The sequence below is a fragment of the Oncorhynchus keta genome, unplaced genomic scaffold, assembly GCF_023373465.1.
Source record: "Oncorhynchus keta strain PuntledgeMale-10-30-2019 unplaced genomic scaffold, Oket_V2 Un_contig_1385_pilon_pilon, whole genome shotgun sequence".
In the NCBI taxonomy this organism is placed as follows: Eukaryota; Metazoa; Chordata; class Actinopteri; order Salmoniformes; family Salmonidae; genus Oncorhynchus; species Oncorhynchus keta.
The window spans coordinates 37,501-54,251 of NW_026278405.1; the positions used below are offsets into that span (position 1 = coordinate 37,501).

Here is a 16,751-nt window from a genome sequence, read left to right on the forward strand (position 1 = left end):
GGTACCTGACTAGACTGAAGACTGGACGGCCAGGCATTCATGCAGTCGAGTTCTGAGGTAATACGAACTCTTAACAACGTGATGAAACTTTGCTGCCAAACAAGAAACTAGCAAACAAGTCTTCGGGTTGCCTAGGCAGTGCTCCTCACAATGCAGTAGCAGACATAGAAATAGAATGAATAGAACAGGCGTGAACCTCTAACCCTGGCAATGTGACTGGTAAACTCATGGGTTCACTCGCAATGGCTGCCTGGTATTTGTATTTATTTGTTTGCTCCTATGGGTACACTTCCTGCTTTGCTCCTATGGGTACACTTCCTGCTTTGCTCCTATGGGTACACTTCCTGCTTTGCTCCCATGGGTACACTTCCTGCTTTGCTTCTATGGGTACACTTCCTGCTTTGCTCCTATGGGTACACTTCCTGCTTTGCTCCTATGGGTACACTTCCTGCTTTGCTCCTATGGGCACACTTCCTGCTTTGCTCCTATGGGTACACTTCCTGATTTGCTCCTATGGGTACACTTCCTGCTTTGCTCCTATGGGTACACTTCCTGCTTTGCTCCTATGGGTACACTTCCTGCTTTGCTCCTATGGGTACACTTCCTGCTTTGCTCCTATGGGTACACTTCCTGCTTTGCTACTATGGGTACACTTCCTGCTTTGCTCCTATGGGTACACTTCCTGCTTTGCTCCTATGGGTACACTTCCTGCTTTGCCCTATGGGTACACTTCCTGCTTTGCTTCTTATGGGTACACTTCCTGATTTGCTCCTATGGGTACACTTCCTGCTTTGCTCCTATGGGTACACTTCCTGCTTTGCCTCCTATGGGTACACTGCTTTGCTCCTATGGGTACACTTCCTGCTTTGCTCCTATGGGTACACTTCCTGCTTTGCTCCTATGGGTACACTTCCTGCTTTGCTCCTATGGGTACACTTCCTGCTTTGCTCCTATGGGTACACTTCCTGCTTTGCTCCTATGGGTACACTTCCTGCTTTGCTCCTATGGGTACACTTCCTGCTTTGCTACTATGGGTACACACTTCCTGCTTTGCTCCTATGGGTACACTTCCTGCTTTGCTTCTATGGGTACACTTCCTGCTTTGCTCCTATGGGTACACTTCCTGCTTTGCTCCTATGGGTACACTTCCTGCTTTGCTCCTATGGCACACTTCCTGCTTTGCTACTATGGGTACACTTCCTGATTTGCTCCTATGGGCACACTTCCTGCTTTGCTCCTATGGGTACACTTCCTACATCATTGAGTTGAATGGGGACAACAGTCCACCCATTATGACATCATTGAGTTGAATGGGCTTGCCAGTCCACCCATTATGACATCATTGAGTTGAATGGGTTGCCAGTCCACCCATTATGACATCATTGAGTTGAATGGGGACAACAGTCCACCCATTATGACATCATTGAGTTGAATGGGGACACCAGTCCACCCATTATGACATCAACACTACTACTAATACTAGCTATCGACACTACTACTAGCTACTACAATCAATAGTACTATTTCTACAGTAGTACCATCAACACTACTACTACTTCAGTAAAAACAAGTTTTCCGTCTATTATATATGGTTGAGAATCCTAAAATACACCTCCCCTGGATCAGTTGATGTAGCAGGCAGCCCACCTTTCTCTTCCCTGGTCCTCCTCTGGGGAACCTCTTCTCCTCCCCTGGTCCTCCTCTGGGGAACCCCTCCCCCTGGTCCTCCTCTGGGGAACCTCTCCTCCTCCCCTGGTCCTCCTCTGGGGAACCTCTCCTCCTCCCCTGGTCCTCCTCCTCTGGGGAACCTCTTCTCCCTCCCCTGGTCCTCCTCCTCTGGGGAACCTCTGCTCCTCCCCTGGTCCTCCTCTGGGGAACCTCCTCCTCCCCTGGTCCTCCTCCTCTGGGGAACCTCTGCTCCTCCCCTGGTCCTCCTCCTCTGGGGAACCTCTTCTCCTCCCCTGGTCCTCCTCCTCTGGGGAACCTCTGCTCCTCCCTGGTCCTCCTCTGGGGAACCTCCTCCTCCCCTGGTCCTCCTCTGGGAACCTCTCTCCCCCCTGGTCCTCCTCTGGGGAACCTCTCCTCCTCCCCTGGTCCTCCTCTGGGGAACCTCTCCTCCTCCCCTGGTCCTCCCTCTGGGGAACCTCTCCTCCCCTGGTCCTCCTCTGGGAATCCCCTCTCTCTGCAGCCTGGGCAGGGCTACCTCTGGCTGGAGTAGGACCAGGGATCGAGGGGACCTTACCCACACGACCCGGACCGCACCCCTCCCCTCTCCCCCCACGCTCTGACGGAACTCCCCGGCCGGTTGTCTTGAGACGGCCCGGGGTCGCGAACTCCCGGACGCACGCCAGTCGGTCGACTTGGTCCCCGTGGCCGGGAGGCAGCTCTGAAGTCATATCCTGTCCCCAGCTCGGCCTCTTCCTGTTCGTATCCGCGATAGTCCATGTAGCGGTGGTCGGAGGAGCTGCTGCAGTCTCCCGACCCACCCTTCTGTTAGAGGGAAGAGATGGAGAGACAGAGAGAGGGGGGTTAAAGTATAGAAGAGACGACAGTAGGAACTCAGAGAGATAGAAAAGAACTTACCTTCTGTCATAGTTCATACTGGTCCACTGACTGTCTGTTCGCTCTCCTCCTCCTCTCCTACAGTCGCAGCATTTCCACACTCTGAAACGCACAAAAGTCATACAGTACATTTAGTATGAAAACTGACAGATAGCTAGCAACAGTTTTACACAGTGACCTACCCACTGGGCCTAGCCCTAGGCATTTTGATAGGCCAGCTACAGTACAGACAGTGAATGAGACCAATAGCTAAATTAAATCTAATTTTTATTGGTAGCGTACACAGATTTGCAGATGTTATGGCAGGTGCAGCTAAACGCTTGTGTTTCTATCTCCATCAGTACAGTAATATCTAATGCTTGTGTTTCTAGCTCCATCAGTACAGTAATATCTAATGCTTGTGTTTCTAGCTCCATCAGTACAGTAATATATAATGCTTGTGTTTCTAGCTCCATCAGTACAGTAATATCTAATGCTTGTGTTTCTAGCTCCATCAGTACAGTAATATATAATGCTTGTGTTTCTAGCTCCATCAGTACAGTAATATCTAATGCTTGTGTTTCTAGCTCCATCAGTACAGTAATATATAATGCTTGTGTTTCTAGCTCCATCAGTACAGTAATATCTAACGCTTGTGTTTCTAGCTCCATCAGTACAGTAATATCTAACGCTTGTGTTTCTAGCTCCATCAGTACAGTAATATCTAACGCTTGTGTTTCTAGCTCCATCAGTACAGTAATACCTGTAAATGCCTGTGGACACTGCCACATAGTCTCATGTCTGAGCTGCTAAATTGCGACTCCACTTTGTCTCTATACTGATATTTCGCTTGTTTGATTGCCTTGCGGTGGAAATAAATACACTGTTTATATTCGGCCATAATCCCAAATCATCTTTCCATGTTTAAATGCGGTGGTTTCAGTTTTGCGCGAATGCCGCCAGCTATCCACGGTTAGGGACTGTAGAAAGCAGCCTCCAGCTATAGGTTACAGCAGGCCTAGAGTCAGAGAGAGACCACCCGTCCGTTGTGGGACCTCAATTACTAAAAGACTGTTGAATAGAGTATGATACTAAATATTGGCCTCTTGGACAGCAAGTGCTCGCTATCAGCACACAAACAGACAGTCGTTCAACACGGTCCAGAGAGACACTTAGCGAGGTTCCGGTTGGTTGTCTACCTGCCGGAACCACGTGACACGGGCCGGTTGATGTAGTGTAATGCGCTGTTATAACAGACTACTGCTGTTCATGCTGTTTCTGGTGTATGCGATGCACACTGCTCCTCGAGTGGTATAGATAAGTAATAAACTGTCACTACAGTATAATATTGGGCAGGTTGATATCGAGATGATCTACTGTAGGTAGCTACAGTACAGGACTGGGCAGGCAGACCTTTCTGTTCCCTGCAGAGACCTTGAATGTCTCTCTCTCTCTCTCCATTTTGGCCCACGGTGGTGTGAGAAACAAGACATAACAAAGATATACAGTACAGATCGTAGTCTGCTATTTATGTTGTACCACTATCGTAATATTTTCCAGTTCTATTTGAGTTGTCTGCTACTATCTCTAGAGACCCACCGGTACCGAGGAATAACATTTCTAGATGTCCGACACAAGAAACCACAACTGTCTGAACGATGTACTACTGATACACATAATCATATTGAACTGTAGCTAAATAGCTTGATTGCATTCAAACATAATAGAGAAAGTAAACGTTGATAGAACGAGTATTATTCAGTCCCGGTCTATTAGCTAATGTAAACACGACAAGCTCTCGGACCAGCCTTTGTTAACAGTTGAAAAGAATAATCGACAAATAGACATTTATTAAATTTTTAACTCGACATTATTATTGTGCAAATTATAAATATCTTACCTTCCTCGAGTTCAAGTAAAATGTTTTTGGTGTAATGATATTGATCTAGCTAGCTACATCTGCAGGTTTGTACTGCGAGAATAGCGTTAGCTAGCTAGTTCGGTTCCAAAAAATACAAATGGCTTCCCTCAATGCACAAAGGCGGATGTTGATAGTTGATTAGACTATCCGATTGTGTACACAGCGCCGACGTAACTTTCCCCGTGAATATGATTGGACGGCTGGGAATTAAGGTCCTTAGAACTACTGTCATCGAATAGCAGGACAGGACAGAATATCTATGTTAATATGATGATACAAATTAAAAATAACAATTATTTTTCATAATTATGATAAATCTGGATTAAAAACTTTTTGCCTGTTTGACTGAGCAATTCTTCTTTTATCCACTGCTACATGCTACTATTGCATTTGCAAGTACTAGAACATATTACATTGTACTTTATATTACATACATATTACACAATGTATTGCAATATATTGAATTACATTCAAACTCACATCAGTAGGGCTGTGTTCCCCTACTGGCTGCCGAATTTGGCCTGCTGTGATTTTAGTTTTTCTGAGCATCATTTTTAGGGGGGACATATTGTACAGTAGTGTAAAAACACCAGCCAATCAGCTCCAAGTTATTTTTATTGTGTAAATCTGTTCCACAGTATTCCCATGCATTATAGAGAGATATATGTGATCATATATAAATGTAAGCAAGGTTTGAAATGATGTTTTAGTCAAATATATCTGTGTGGGCTTCAGGTCAAATTGCAGTCTACAAATGATTTGTTATTATGTTCTGGGCCCCTGACCATCCCTGAAGGGCCCCTGAAGTAGGGTCTCCTTTAACTGGTTAGAAAATACTGTTGCACACCACAACTGTCAGGCGTGTGCGTATTTTGTGGAGAAGTCAGGTGCAGGAGAGCTGAGAATTGTGAACAGGCGCAGACTTTATTTCGTCAGGAGAGATAAACAGACAGACGCAGCTGCGTCAAAAACCTCCAGCCAACAACATCTGCTAACCATGTGACCAATAACATCTGCTAACCATGTGTATGTGACCAATAACATCTGCTAACCATGTGTATGTGACCAATAACATCTGCTAACCATGTGTATGTGACCATAACATCTGCTAACCATGTGTATGTGACCAATAACATCTGCTAACCGTGTGTATGTGACCAATAACATCTGCTAACCGTGTATGTGACCAATAACTTCTGCTAACCATGTGTATGTGACCAATAACATCTGCTAACCATGTGTATGTGACCAATAACATCTGCTAACCATGTGTATGTGACCAATAATATCTGCTAACCACGTGTATGTGACCAATAACATCTGCTAACCATGTGTATGTGACCAATAACATCTGCTAACCATGTGTATGAGGACCAATAACATCTGCTAACCATGTGTATGTGACCAATAACATCTGCTAACCATGTGTATGTGACCAAAAACATCTGCTAACCATGTGTATGTGACCAATAACATCTGCTAACCATGTGTATGTGACCAATAACATCTGCTAACCACAGTCTTACATGATCACACAAGTCTGCAGAGTTGGATCTAGGGCCCAAAGAAGCAGATACAGTTATACTTCTTTATAAAATAGGGCTGAGGGGACACAACTAAGAGGTGAACATAACGAACAGGACTAACACTCTCTCATATGTCTTTGCAAAAACGGACGCATACAACGCACACGCACACACACGCACACACACACGCACACTCGGTTCATAACGTAAGACCCCCTCTGATTCCCAAGACGACTGTGTCATGTTAAACCTAAAAGGTGTATTGTTCTACAATGTGTACATACGTTCTCCATTCCTCTGTTTGGGATGAACCCCACCCTGTACGTTCTCCATTCCTCTGTTTGGGATGAACCCCACCCTGTACGTTCTCCATTCCTCTGTTTGGGATGAACCCCACCCTGTACGTTCTCCATTCCTCTGTTTGGGATGAACCCCACTCTGTACATTCTCCATTCCTCTGTTTGGGATGAACCCCACCCTGTACGTTCTCCATTCCTCTGTTTGGGATAAACCCCAACCTGTACGTTCTCCATTCCTCTGTTTGGGATGAACCTCACCCTGTACGTTCTCCATTCCTCTGTTTGGGATAAACCCCACCCTGTACGTTCTCCATTCCTGTTTGGGATGAACCCCACCTTGTACGTTCTCCATTCCTCTGTTTGGGATGAACCCCACCTTGTACGTTCTCCATTCCTCTGTTTGGGATGAACCTCACCCTGTACGTTCTCCAATCCTCTGTTTGGGATGAACCCCACCTCGTATACGTTTCTCCATTCCTCTGTTTGGGATGAACCTCACCCTGTACGTTCTCCAATCCTCTGTTTGGGATGAACCTCACCCTGTACGTTCTCCAATCCTCTGTTTGGGATGAACCTCACCCTGTACGTTCTCCAATCCTCTGTTTGGGATGAACCCCACCCTGTACGTTCTCCATTCCTGTTTGGGATGAACCCCACCTTGTACGTTCTCCATTCCTCTGTTTGGGATGAACCCCACCCTGTACGTTCTCCATTCCTCTGTTTGGGATGAACCCCACCTTGTACGTTCTCCATTCCTCTGTTTGGGATGAACCCCACCCTGTACGTTCTCCATTCCTCTGTTTGGGATGAACCCCACCCTGTACGTTCTCCATTCCTCTGTTTGGGATGAACCCCACCCTGTACGTTCTCCATTCCTCTGTTTGGGATGAACCCCACCCTGTACGTTCTCCATTCCTCTGTTTGGGATGAACCCCACCTTGTACGTTCTCCATTCCTCTGTTTGGGATGAACCCCACCCTGTACGTTCTCCATTCCTCTGTTTGGGATGAACCTCACCCTGTACGTTCTCCATTCCTCTGTTTGGGATGAACCCCACCTTGTACGTTCTCCATTCCTCTGTTTGGGATGAACCCCACCCTGTACGTTCTCCATTCCTCTGTTTGGGATGAACCTCACCCTGTACGTTCTCCATTCCTCTGTTTGGGATGAATCTCACCCTGTACGTTCTCCATTCCTCTGTTTGGGATGAACCCCACCCTGTACGTTCTCCATTCCTCTGTTTGGGATGAACCTCACCCTGTACGTTCTCCATTCCTCTGTTTGGGATGAACCTCACCCTGTACGTTCTCCATTCCTCTGTTTGGGATGAACCCCACCCTGTACGTTCTCCATTCCTCTGTTTGGGATGAACCCCACCCTGTACGTTCTCCATTCCTCTGTTTGGGATGAACCCCACCCTGTATGTTCTCCATTCCTGTTTGGGATGAACCCCACCCTGTACGTTCTCCATTCCTCTGTTTGGGATGAACCCCACCCTGTACGTTCTCCATTCCTCTGTTTGGGATGAACCCCACCCTGTACTTTCTCCATTCCTCTGTTTGGGATGAACCCCACCCTGTACGTTCTCCATTCCTCTGTTTGGGATGAACCCCACCCTGTACGTTCTCCATTCCTCTGTTTGGGATGAACCCCACCTTGTACGTTCTCCATTCCTCTGTTTGGGATGAACCCCACCCTGTACGTTCTCCATTCCTCTGTTTGGGATGAACCTCACCCTGTACGTTCTCCATTCCTCTGTTTGGGATGAACCTCACCCTGTACGTTCTCCATTCCTCTGTTTGGGATGAACCCCACCCTGTACGTTCTCCAATCCTCTGTTTGGGATGAACCCCACCCTGTACGTTCTCCAATCCTCTGTTTGGGATGAACCCCACCCTGCACGTTCTCCATTCCTCTGTTTGGGATGAACCTCACCCTGTACGTTCTCCATTCCTCTGTTTGGGATGAACCCCACCCTGTACGTTCTCCATTCCTCTGTTTGGGATGAACCCCACCCTGTACGTTCTCCATTCCTCTGTTTGGGATGAACCCCACCCTGTACGTTCTCCATTCCTCTGTTTGGGATGAACCCCACCCTGTACGTTCTCCATTCCTCTGTTTGGGATGAACCTCACCCTGTACGTTCTCCATTCCTCTGTTTGGGATGAACCTCACCCTGTACGTTCTCCATTCCTCTGTTTGGGATGAACCCCACCCTGTACGTTCTCCATTCCTCTGTTTGGGATGAACCCCACCCTGTACGTTCTCCATTCCTCTGTTTGGGATGAACCTCACCCTGTACGTTCTCCATTCCTCTGTTTGGGATGAACCCCACCCTGTACGTTCTCCATTCCTCTGTTTGGGATGAACCCCACCCTGTACGTTCTCCATTCCTCTGTTTGGGATGAACCCCACTCTGTACGTTCTCCATTCCTCTGTTTGGGATGAACCCCACCCTGTACGTTCTCCATTCCTCTGTTTGGGATGAACCCCACCCTGTACGTTCTCCATTCCTCTGTTTGGGATGAACCCCACCCTGTACGTTCTCCATTCCTCTGTTTGGGATGAACCCCACCCTGTACGTTCTCCATTCCTCTGTTTGGGATGAACCCCACTCTGTACGTTCTCCATTCCTCTGTTTGGGATGAACCCCACTCTGTACTTTCTCCATTCCTCTGTTTGGGATGAACCCCACCCTGTACGTTTCTCCATTCCTCTGTTTGGGATGAACCCCACCCTGTACGTTCTCCATTCCTCTGTTTGGGATGAACCTCACCCTGTACGTTCTCCATTCCTCTGTTTGGGATGAACCCCACCCTGTACGTTCTCCATTCCTCTGTTTGGGATGAACCCCACCCTGTACGTTCTCCATTCCTCTGTTTGGGATGAACCCCACCCTGTACGTTCTCCATTCCTCTGTTTGGGATGAACCTCACCCTGTACGTTCTCCAATCCTCTGTTTGGGATGAACCCCACCTTGTACGTTCTCCATTCCTCTGTTTGGGATGAACCCCACCCTGTACGTTCTCCATTCCTCTGTTTGGGATGAACCCCACCCTGTACGTTCTCCATTCCTCTGTTTGGGATGAACCTCACCCTGTACGTTCTCCATTCCTCTGTTTGGGATAAACCCCACCCTGTACGTTCTCCATTCCTCTGTTTGGGATAAACCCCACCCTGTACGTTCTCCATTCCTCTGTTTGGGATGAACCTCACCCTGTACGTTCTCCATTCCTCTGTTTGGGATAAACCCCACCCTGTACGTTCTCCATTCCTCTGTTTGGGATAAACCCCACCCTGTACGTTCTCCATTCCTGTTTGGGATGAACCCCACCTTGTACGTTCTCCATTCCTCTGTTTGGGATGAACCTCACCCTGTACGTTCTCCAATCCTCTGTTTGGGATGAACCCCACCTTGTACATTCTCCATTCCTCTGTTTGGGATGAACCCACCCTGTACGTTCTCCATTCCTCTGTTTGGGATGAACCCCACCTTGTACATTCTCCATTCCTCTGTTTGGGATGAACCCCACCCTGTACGTTCTCCATTCCTCTGTTTGGGATGAACCCCACCCTGTACGTTCTCCATTCCTCTATTTGGGATGAACCCCACCCTGTACGTTCTCCATTCCTCTGTTTGGGATGAACCCCACCCTGTACATTCCCCATTCCTCCTCACAGTTTCATATCAAACCCACCCTGTCCACATTAACACCTACACCCTTCTAGGCATTACCTAGCCCCTATAGGCATTGTGTCGTCATGTTGTGTTGCCAGCATGTTTTTGTCATGTTGTGTTGCTACCATGTTGTTGTCATGTTGTGTTGCTACCATGTTTTTGTCATGTTGTGTTGCTACCATGTTGTTGTCATGTTGTGTTGCTACCATGTTTTTGTCATGTTGTGTTTTTTTACCCCATTTTTTCTCCCCAATTTTGTGGTATCCAATTGATAGTTACAGTCTTGTCTCATCACTGTAACTCCCATACGGAATTGGGAGAGGCGACGGTCGAGAGCTGAGCGGGATGGAGAGAGAAACAAGAAATGCCGAGTCTTCTGAAACACGACCCAACCTAGTTGCACTGCTTCTTGACACAATGCCCACTTACCCCGAAGCCAGCCGCACCAATGTGTCAGAGGAAACACCATAACACCTGGCGACCGTGTCAGCGTGAACTGCGTCCGGCCACAGGAGTCGCTAGAGCATGATGGGAAAAGAACATCCCTGCCGGCCAAACCCTCTAACTCGGACGACACTGGGCCAATCGTGCGCCGCCCCATGGGTCTCCCGGTCGCAGCTGGCTGCGACAGAGCCTGACTCGAACCAAGATCTCTGGTGGCACAGCTAGGGAGGCTCATGTAGTGTTGAGTTGTGTGTTTTGTCCTATATTTTTCATCCCAACACCCGTCCCCGGGGAGGCCTTTGGTAGGCTGTCATTGTAAATAAGAATTTGTTCTTAACTGACTTGCCTAATTAAATTAAAAATATAAAGTCCAGTGCGCTATCGACTGAGCCCCAAAAGCTCAAGTGGCAGAGTCGTTATCGGTGCTTATAAACCCAGGGTACACTACTTTCGGTCCAACCTGAAGTCCCAGCCCACTTTGGCTTGCCACGCTCTAGCAGCATAGAAATAGAGAACTAGATCTATCTTTAGAAGTGTCTGCAGATCTGTTAAATTAACTTGAAAAGAAATGAAAATATAACGTATATAACCAACTCACCAGTTTTATTTACGTTTGCACAAGAAGCGAAACAAAACATTTGAATAAAATTAATGAAGTTAAATAAGAAAGGAAAAACAAACAAGTGATTATGTAAAGAAATGATCATTTAAATAATTGTTAATTTAGAAAAATGTCATAAACACCCCTTTGATGCACCTAGTTGGTGTTTTATAAAAAGCAACTTTCTACTCAGCGTAAATTAATGTTTCTACCAGGACAGACGTTGTCTAGACTATTATAACACATTCTGAAGGCTTCTCTGGAAAGCGGTCCGATAGTTGGTTCGTTGGTGTGTAGCACAAGTCCGATAGCACGTTTGTTGACATGTTTCCTCATGGTTGTGTGTGTGTGTGTGTGTGTGTGTGTGTGTGTCCAGTGATAACTGTCTGTTTGAACTGAAGGTCTACACACACACTCCTAGCTGAGCTGGCTAGGAACACTCCTACACTGGTCTCCTCTTTCTCCTCTCCTCACCCAAGCCGTCTATTATCCATATCCATCCGTCTGTCTTTCTACCCCTTTGTGCTGTCTTTGTCCCAGACTCACTCAATCCTCAAGTAGTCCAACATCAGACCAGTTGGTTGAGATGCTGGTTGCTTGGTTACAATAGCGCTACATCACAGCCGTTTGTAATATTCCATTTGTAGTAACAGCTGTAGCGATTGGCTGCTGAAAGCTTTGCTTGTAGTAACAGTTTTGCTGAATGCTATGCTTGCAGTTACAGCTGTAGTGATTGGCTGCCCGATGGTTCACTTCCTGCGTTGGTAGAAGAGGACGTAGGCCTGAGCAGACTGCAGTTGGTTCTCTGATATAGGAGTCACACTGAACGGGAGGGAGAGCAAAAGAGCGGGATGGAGAGAGAGAGAGAGAGCGAGAGAGATTAACAAGAAACCATCAATGTATTGGATATGCATTCTGAGCTGTTTGCTACGATGTTAAAACCACCTAACGTGATGTAGCATGCCAAGTAGTATAATAATTTAATTTGACCTTTATTTAACCAGGCAAGTCAGTTAAGAACAAATTCTTATTTTCAATGACACCCTAGGAACAGTGGATTAACTGCCTTGTTCAGGGGCAGAACGACACATTTATACCTTGTCAGCTCGGGGGATTCGATCTAGCAACCTTTACTAGTCCAACGCTCTAACCACTAGGCTACCTGCCTCCCCAGAAAGGGTGTGAGAGCCTGCGTCTGTGCGTCACTGACCAGGAGTCGTTGTAACAGCACCATCCCGATCCGTCGTCCTCCAGGCAACAGGCTGTGTAGTGGCCCATGTTGACTGTCCCACTGTGGTTACACACTGCATACAGATCATACAGCACGGGACCTGGAGAGAGACGGGAGTCCATCACCTCGCTTATGGATGCATGACTACACAAATACAAAATGGCTAAAGGAGAGAATGAGATCAGAGAAAAGGGAGAAAGGTCATGGGAAATATAAAGAGAGCAGGGGAGGAGGAGGGAGAAAGACAGGGGTCATGGGAAATATAAAGAGAGCAGGGGAGGAGGAGGGAGAAAGACAGGGGTCATGGGAAATATAAAGAGAGCAGGGGAGGAGGAGGGAGAAAGACAGAGGGCATGGGAAATATAAAGAGAGCAGGGGAGGAGGAGGGAGAAAGACAGGGGGTCATGGGAAATATAAAGAGAGCAGGGGAGGAGGAGGAGGGAGAAAGACAGAGGTCATGGGAAATATAAAGAGAGCAGGGGAGGAGGAGAGAGGGAGACAGAGAGGGAGACAGAGAGAGAGAGGGAGAGACAGAGACACAGAGAAAGAGGGAGAGACAGACAGAGAGAGAGACAGAGAGAGAGAGACATAGAGAGAGAGGGAGAGACAGAGAGGGAGAGAGAGAGACAGAGAGAGAGAGACAGAGAGAGAGAGACAGAGAGAGAGAGAGAGAGAGAGAGAGAGAGAGAGAGAGAGAGAGAGAGAGAGAGAGAGAGAGAGAGAGAGAGAGAGAGAGAGAGAGAGAGAGAGAGAGAGAGAGAGAGAGGGAGAGAGAGAGACAGAGACACAGAGAGAGACAGAGAGAGACATAGAGAGAGAGACATAGAGAGAGAGACATAGAGAGAGAGACAGAGACATAGAGAGAGACAGAGAGAGAGACAGAGACAGAGAGAGAGACAGAGAGAGAGAGACAGAGAGAGAGACATAGAGAGAGAGACAGAGAGAGACATAGAGAGAGACATAGAGAGACACAGAGAGAGAGAGAGAGAGAGAGAGACACAGAGAGGGAGAGACACAGAGAGGGAGAGACACAGAGAGGGAGAGACACAGAGAGGGAGACACACAGAGAGGGAGACACACAGAGAGGGAGACACACACAGAGAGGGAGACACACACAGAGAGGGAGACACACACAGAGAGGGAGACACACAGAGAGGGAGAGACACAGAGAGGGAGAGAGACAGAGAGGGAGAGAGACACAGAGAGGGAGAGACACAGAGAGAGAGAGACACAGAGAGAGAGAGACACAGAGAGAGAGAGACACAGAGAGAGAGAGACACAGAGAGAGAGAGACAGACAGACAGAGAGGGAGTGACAGAGATTACCACAGTCGACCGGTCCGTAGGGCCCCAAATCCAGGCTGGTCAGAGGGAAGGAGACACACACTGTACTCCTACACACCATATACCGTGACATGGCAAACCGGTTCAGATCTAATACACTGTTGTTAAGGTCTTTGACGTCAACCATTACTGCAAGTGAGGCAGGTAGATGAGGAGGTGTTGCTAAGTTAGCGTTACTAAGGATACGCATGACGATGACCTGTGGGAATCTCTGGATGGTCAGCCTCTTGGTGCTCTCTGTCCGTCTGTTACACCTCTCGCACATCTGCAACGCACACACACACACACACACACACACACACACACACACACACACACACACACACACACACACACACACACACACACACACACACACACACACAGAATGGAGGAACAATGTCACAGGGTGTTGATATTCTCCATCCATGAAAACTGTCTTTCTCAATGTTTTTTTTCTCTCAGAGAAAAACGATCAGACCTCATGTTCAAATACTTTTTGAGTGTTTGTTTGAGTCTGCCTGGAGTGCCAATGAGGCCCTAACCTAATGGGCGGGGTTTGAAGCTTTTTGGAACCTTTCTATTGGTTTATTAAGCCTGGCCAGCTCTCACAGGCATAAAGACAAAGCATTTGAAATTAACTTTCAAGGTGTGAACACGTGTCTTCCAAAAGTACATGGAGTAGCCAGCCAGGGAGTTCATTCCTAACAAACACAGCTTTTTGTCCATTCCTAACAAACACAGCTTTTTGTCCATTCCTAACAAACACAGCTTTTTGTCCATTCCTAACAAACACAGCTTTTTGTCCATTCCTAACAAACACAGCTTTTTGTCCATTCCTAACAAACACAGCTTTTTGTCCATTCCTAACAAACACAGCTTTTTGTCCATTCCTAACAAACACAGCTTTTTGTCCATTCCTAACAAACACAGCTTTTTGTCCATTCCTAACAAACACAGCTTTTTGTCCATTCCTAACAAACACAGCTTTTTGTCCATTCCTAACAAACACAGCTTTTGGTCCATTCCTAACAAACACAGCTTTTGGTCCATTCCTAACAAACACAGCTTATACGATCAGATCTGTTTTCTATAGAACAAAATATATATTTTTTTACATTTAAACCTGTCTTTTCTTGAGATTAAAGGCATATTCACAGTTTAACAAGTTGTTTTGCAAAGTGTGTATTATATTGGTTCTGCTGATTTGAACACTTAGAGTAAGGAAAGAAATGTTTCATTTTGTAATTTGGGTGAACTATTCCTTTAACAGTTAGGCCTGTGAATGGATCACTGTGGGTGGGGTTGTCATGACACCCACAGTGATTGATTGACAGGTCTGAAACCCTACCAACTCTGTGACTCATAGACATCCCGCCTCCTCTCCTGACAGGGAAGGCAGTAGATTAGTCATTTAGTCAGAAAAACTAGTCGTCTCCCTTTGAATTTCATTTGTGGCAACAAAAAAAACAACTAAATATAATCTCCTCTTTCACTTCATCTTATTGTAGCGAAAACAGAAAAACGTTGTGTTCTGTTATATTTACATGGATTCCCTGTTGAAGAAAAACATATATAGAATTGCAGGATTTTTTTTTTTTTAATGCAAAAATGTTTGTTCACCGCGTTTTATTCAAAGTCAGACAGCGAGGAATAGACCTGCTTGTTATGGCCTCTGCTACACACAAAGCAGCCAGGTCTCTATGCTGCTGATAGGTCATCTCTCCATGGTGGACACAGTAGGCCTAGATCCATATCTTTAATATAACTAGAAGTAACATTAGCTTATATATCCTTTCATCGGTTTTTTCTTATTTCATATTTTTTGGGACCAGAATGAGGCTCTCTGTCCACTACCTATTGTTCCTGCAGTGACGATTCAACATCTTCAAAATGTTTTTCGAAATTTATCTGCAGATAAACGCTAACAAAAGTCGGAGCCTATCAGTGTGCAAATTAAGGAGCCAATTGAACTGCTCCGATGTGATTCGGTTCAGTTTTACCTAAAAGAGCCGTACAACAAGAGTCTTTGTTCGAGAGGCTGGATGTCTCAGAGCAGATGCTTCAGGGTCTCTATGCTGCTGATAGGTCATCTCTCAGGGTCTCTATGCTGCTGATAGGTCATCTCTCAGGGTCTCTATGCTGCTGATAGGTCATCTCTCAGGGTCTCTATGCTGCTGATAGGTCATCTCTCAGGGTCTCTATGCTGCTGATAGGTCATCTCTCAGGGTCTCTATGCTGCTGATAGGTCATCTCTCAGGGTCTCTATGCTGCTGATAGGTCATCTCTCAGGGTCTCTATGCTGCTGATAGGTCATCTCTCAGGGTCTCTATGCTGCTGATAGGTCATCTCTCAGGGTCTCTATGCTGCTGATAGGTCATCTCTCAGGGTCTCTATGCTGCTGACAGGTCATCTCTCAGGGTCTCTATGCTGCTGACAGGTCATCTCTCAGGGTCTCTATGCTGCTGATAGGTCATCTCTCAGGGTCTCTATGCTGCTGATAGGTCATCTCTCAGGGTCTCTATGCTGCTGATAGGTCATCTCTCAGGGTCTCTATGCTGCTGATAGGTCATCTCTCGGAGTCTCTATGCTGCTGATAGGTCATCTCTCAGGGTCTCTATGCTGCTGATAGGTCATCTCTCAGGGTCTCTATGCTGCTGATAGGTCATCTCTCAGGGTCTCTATGCTGCTGATAGGTCATCTCTCAGGGTCTCTATGCTGTCCCCTGCTGATAGGTCATCTCTCAGGGTCTCTATGCTGCTGATAGGTCATCTCTCAGGGTCTCTATGCTGTCCCCTGCTGATAGGTCATCTCTCAGGGTCTCTATGCTGCTGACAGGTCATCTCTCAGAGTCTCTATGCTGCTGATAGGTCATCTCTCAGGGTCTCTATGCTGCTGATAGGTCATCTCTCAGGGTCTCTATGCTGCTGATAGGTCATCTCTCAGGGTCTCTATGCTGCTGATAGGTCATCTCTCAGGGTCTCTATGCTGCTGATAGGTCATCTCTCAGGGTCTCTATGCTGCTGATAGGTCATCTCTCAGGGTCTCTATGCTGCTGATAGGTCATCTCTCAGGGTCTCTATGCTGCTGATAGGTCATCTCTCAGGGTCTCTATGCTGCTGATAGGTCATCTCTCAGGGTCTCTATGCTGTCCCCTGCTGATAGGTCATCTCTCAGGGTCTCTATG

At 46.9% G+C, this 16,751-nt stretch overlaps 2 protein-coding genes and 1 long non-coding RNA gene across 3 annotated transcripts in view; 1 reads left to right on the forward strand and 2 right to left on the reverse strand.

Moving 5' to 3' along the window:
• LOC127918262 (RNA-binding protein 10-like) overlaps positions 1–1,789 on the reverse strand; it is a gene marked incomplete at its 3' end in the record, with an annotated part of 38,819 nt that extends 37,030 nt beyond the window's left edge. The window contains exon 1 of the mRNA XM_052501570.1: positions 1,648–1,789. The remainder of the gene's footprint in view (positions 1–1,647) is intronic.
• Positions 1,790–11,350: 9,561 nt separating this feature from the next.
• On the reverse strand, positions 11,351–13,850 carry LOC127918265 (ubiquitin carboxyl-terminal hydrolase 21-like). Its single transcript, XM_052501571.1, has 4 exons — positions 13,772–13,850; positions 13,568–13,675; positions 12,222–12,342; positions 11,351–11,833 (listed from the first exon to the last, which is right to left on the reverse strand). The coding sequence occupies exons 1-4, from the start codon at positions 13,848–13,850 to the stop codon at positions 11,761–11,763; spliced, it is 381 nt and encodes a 126-aa protein (XP_052357531.1). The 3' UTR covers positions 11,351–11,760.
• Positions 13,851–15,338: 1,488 nt separating this feature from the next.
• Positions 15,339–16,706, forward strand: LOC127918261 (uncharacterized). The gene is made up of 3 exons (XR_008099624.1): positions 15,339–15,940; positions 15,973–16,260; positions 16,300–16,706. It is a non-coding gene; the product is annotated as an uncharacterized LOC127918261 (long non-coding RNA).
• The last annotated feature ends 45 nt before the right edge of the window (positions 16,707–16,751 follow it).

Coding starts and splice junctions, on each gene's coding strand:
- LOC127918265 (XM_052501571.1), bottom strand. CDS start 13,850: ATGTGCGAGAGGTGTAACAGACGGACAGAGAGCACCAAGAGGCTGACC. Junction 13,676..13,771: donor CCCACAGGTCATCGTCATGC/GTATCCTTAGTA, acceptor ACAGTGTATTAG/ATCTGAACCGGTTTGCCATG. Junction 12,343..13,567: donor CTACGGACCGGTCGACTGTG/GTAATCTCTGTC, acceptor GTCTCTCTCCAG/GTCCCGTGCTGTATGATCTG.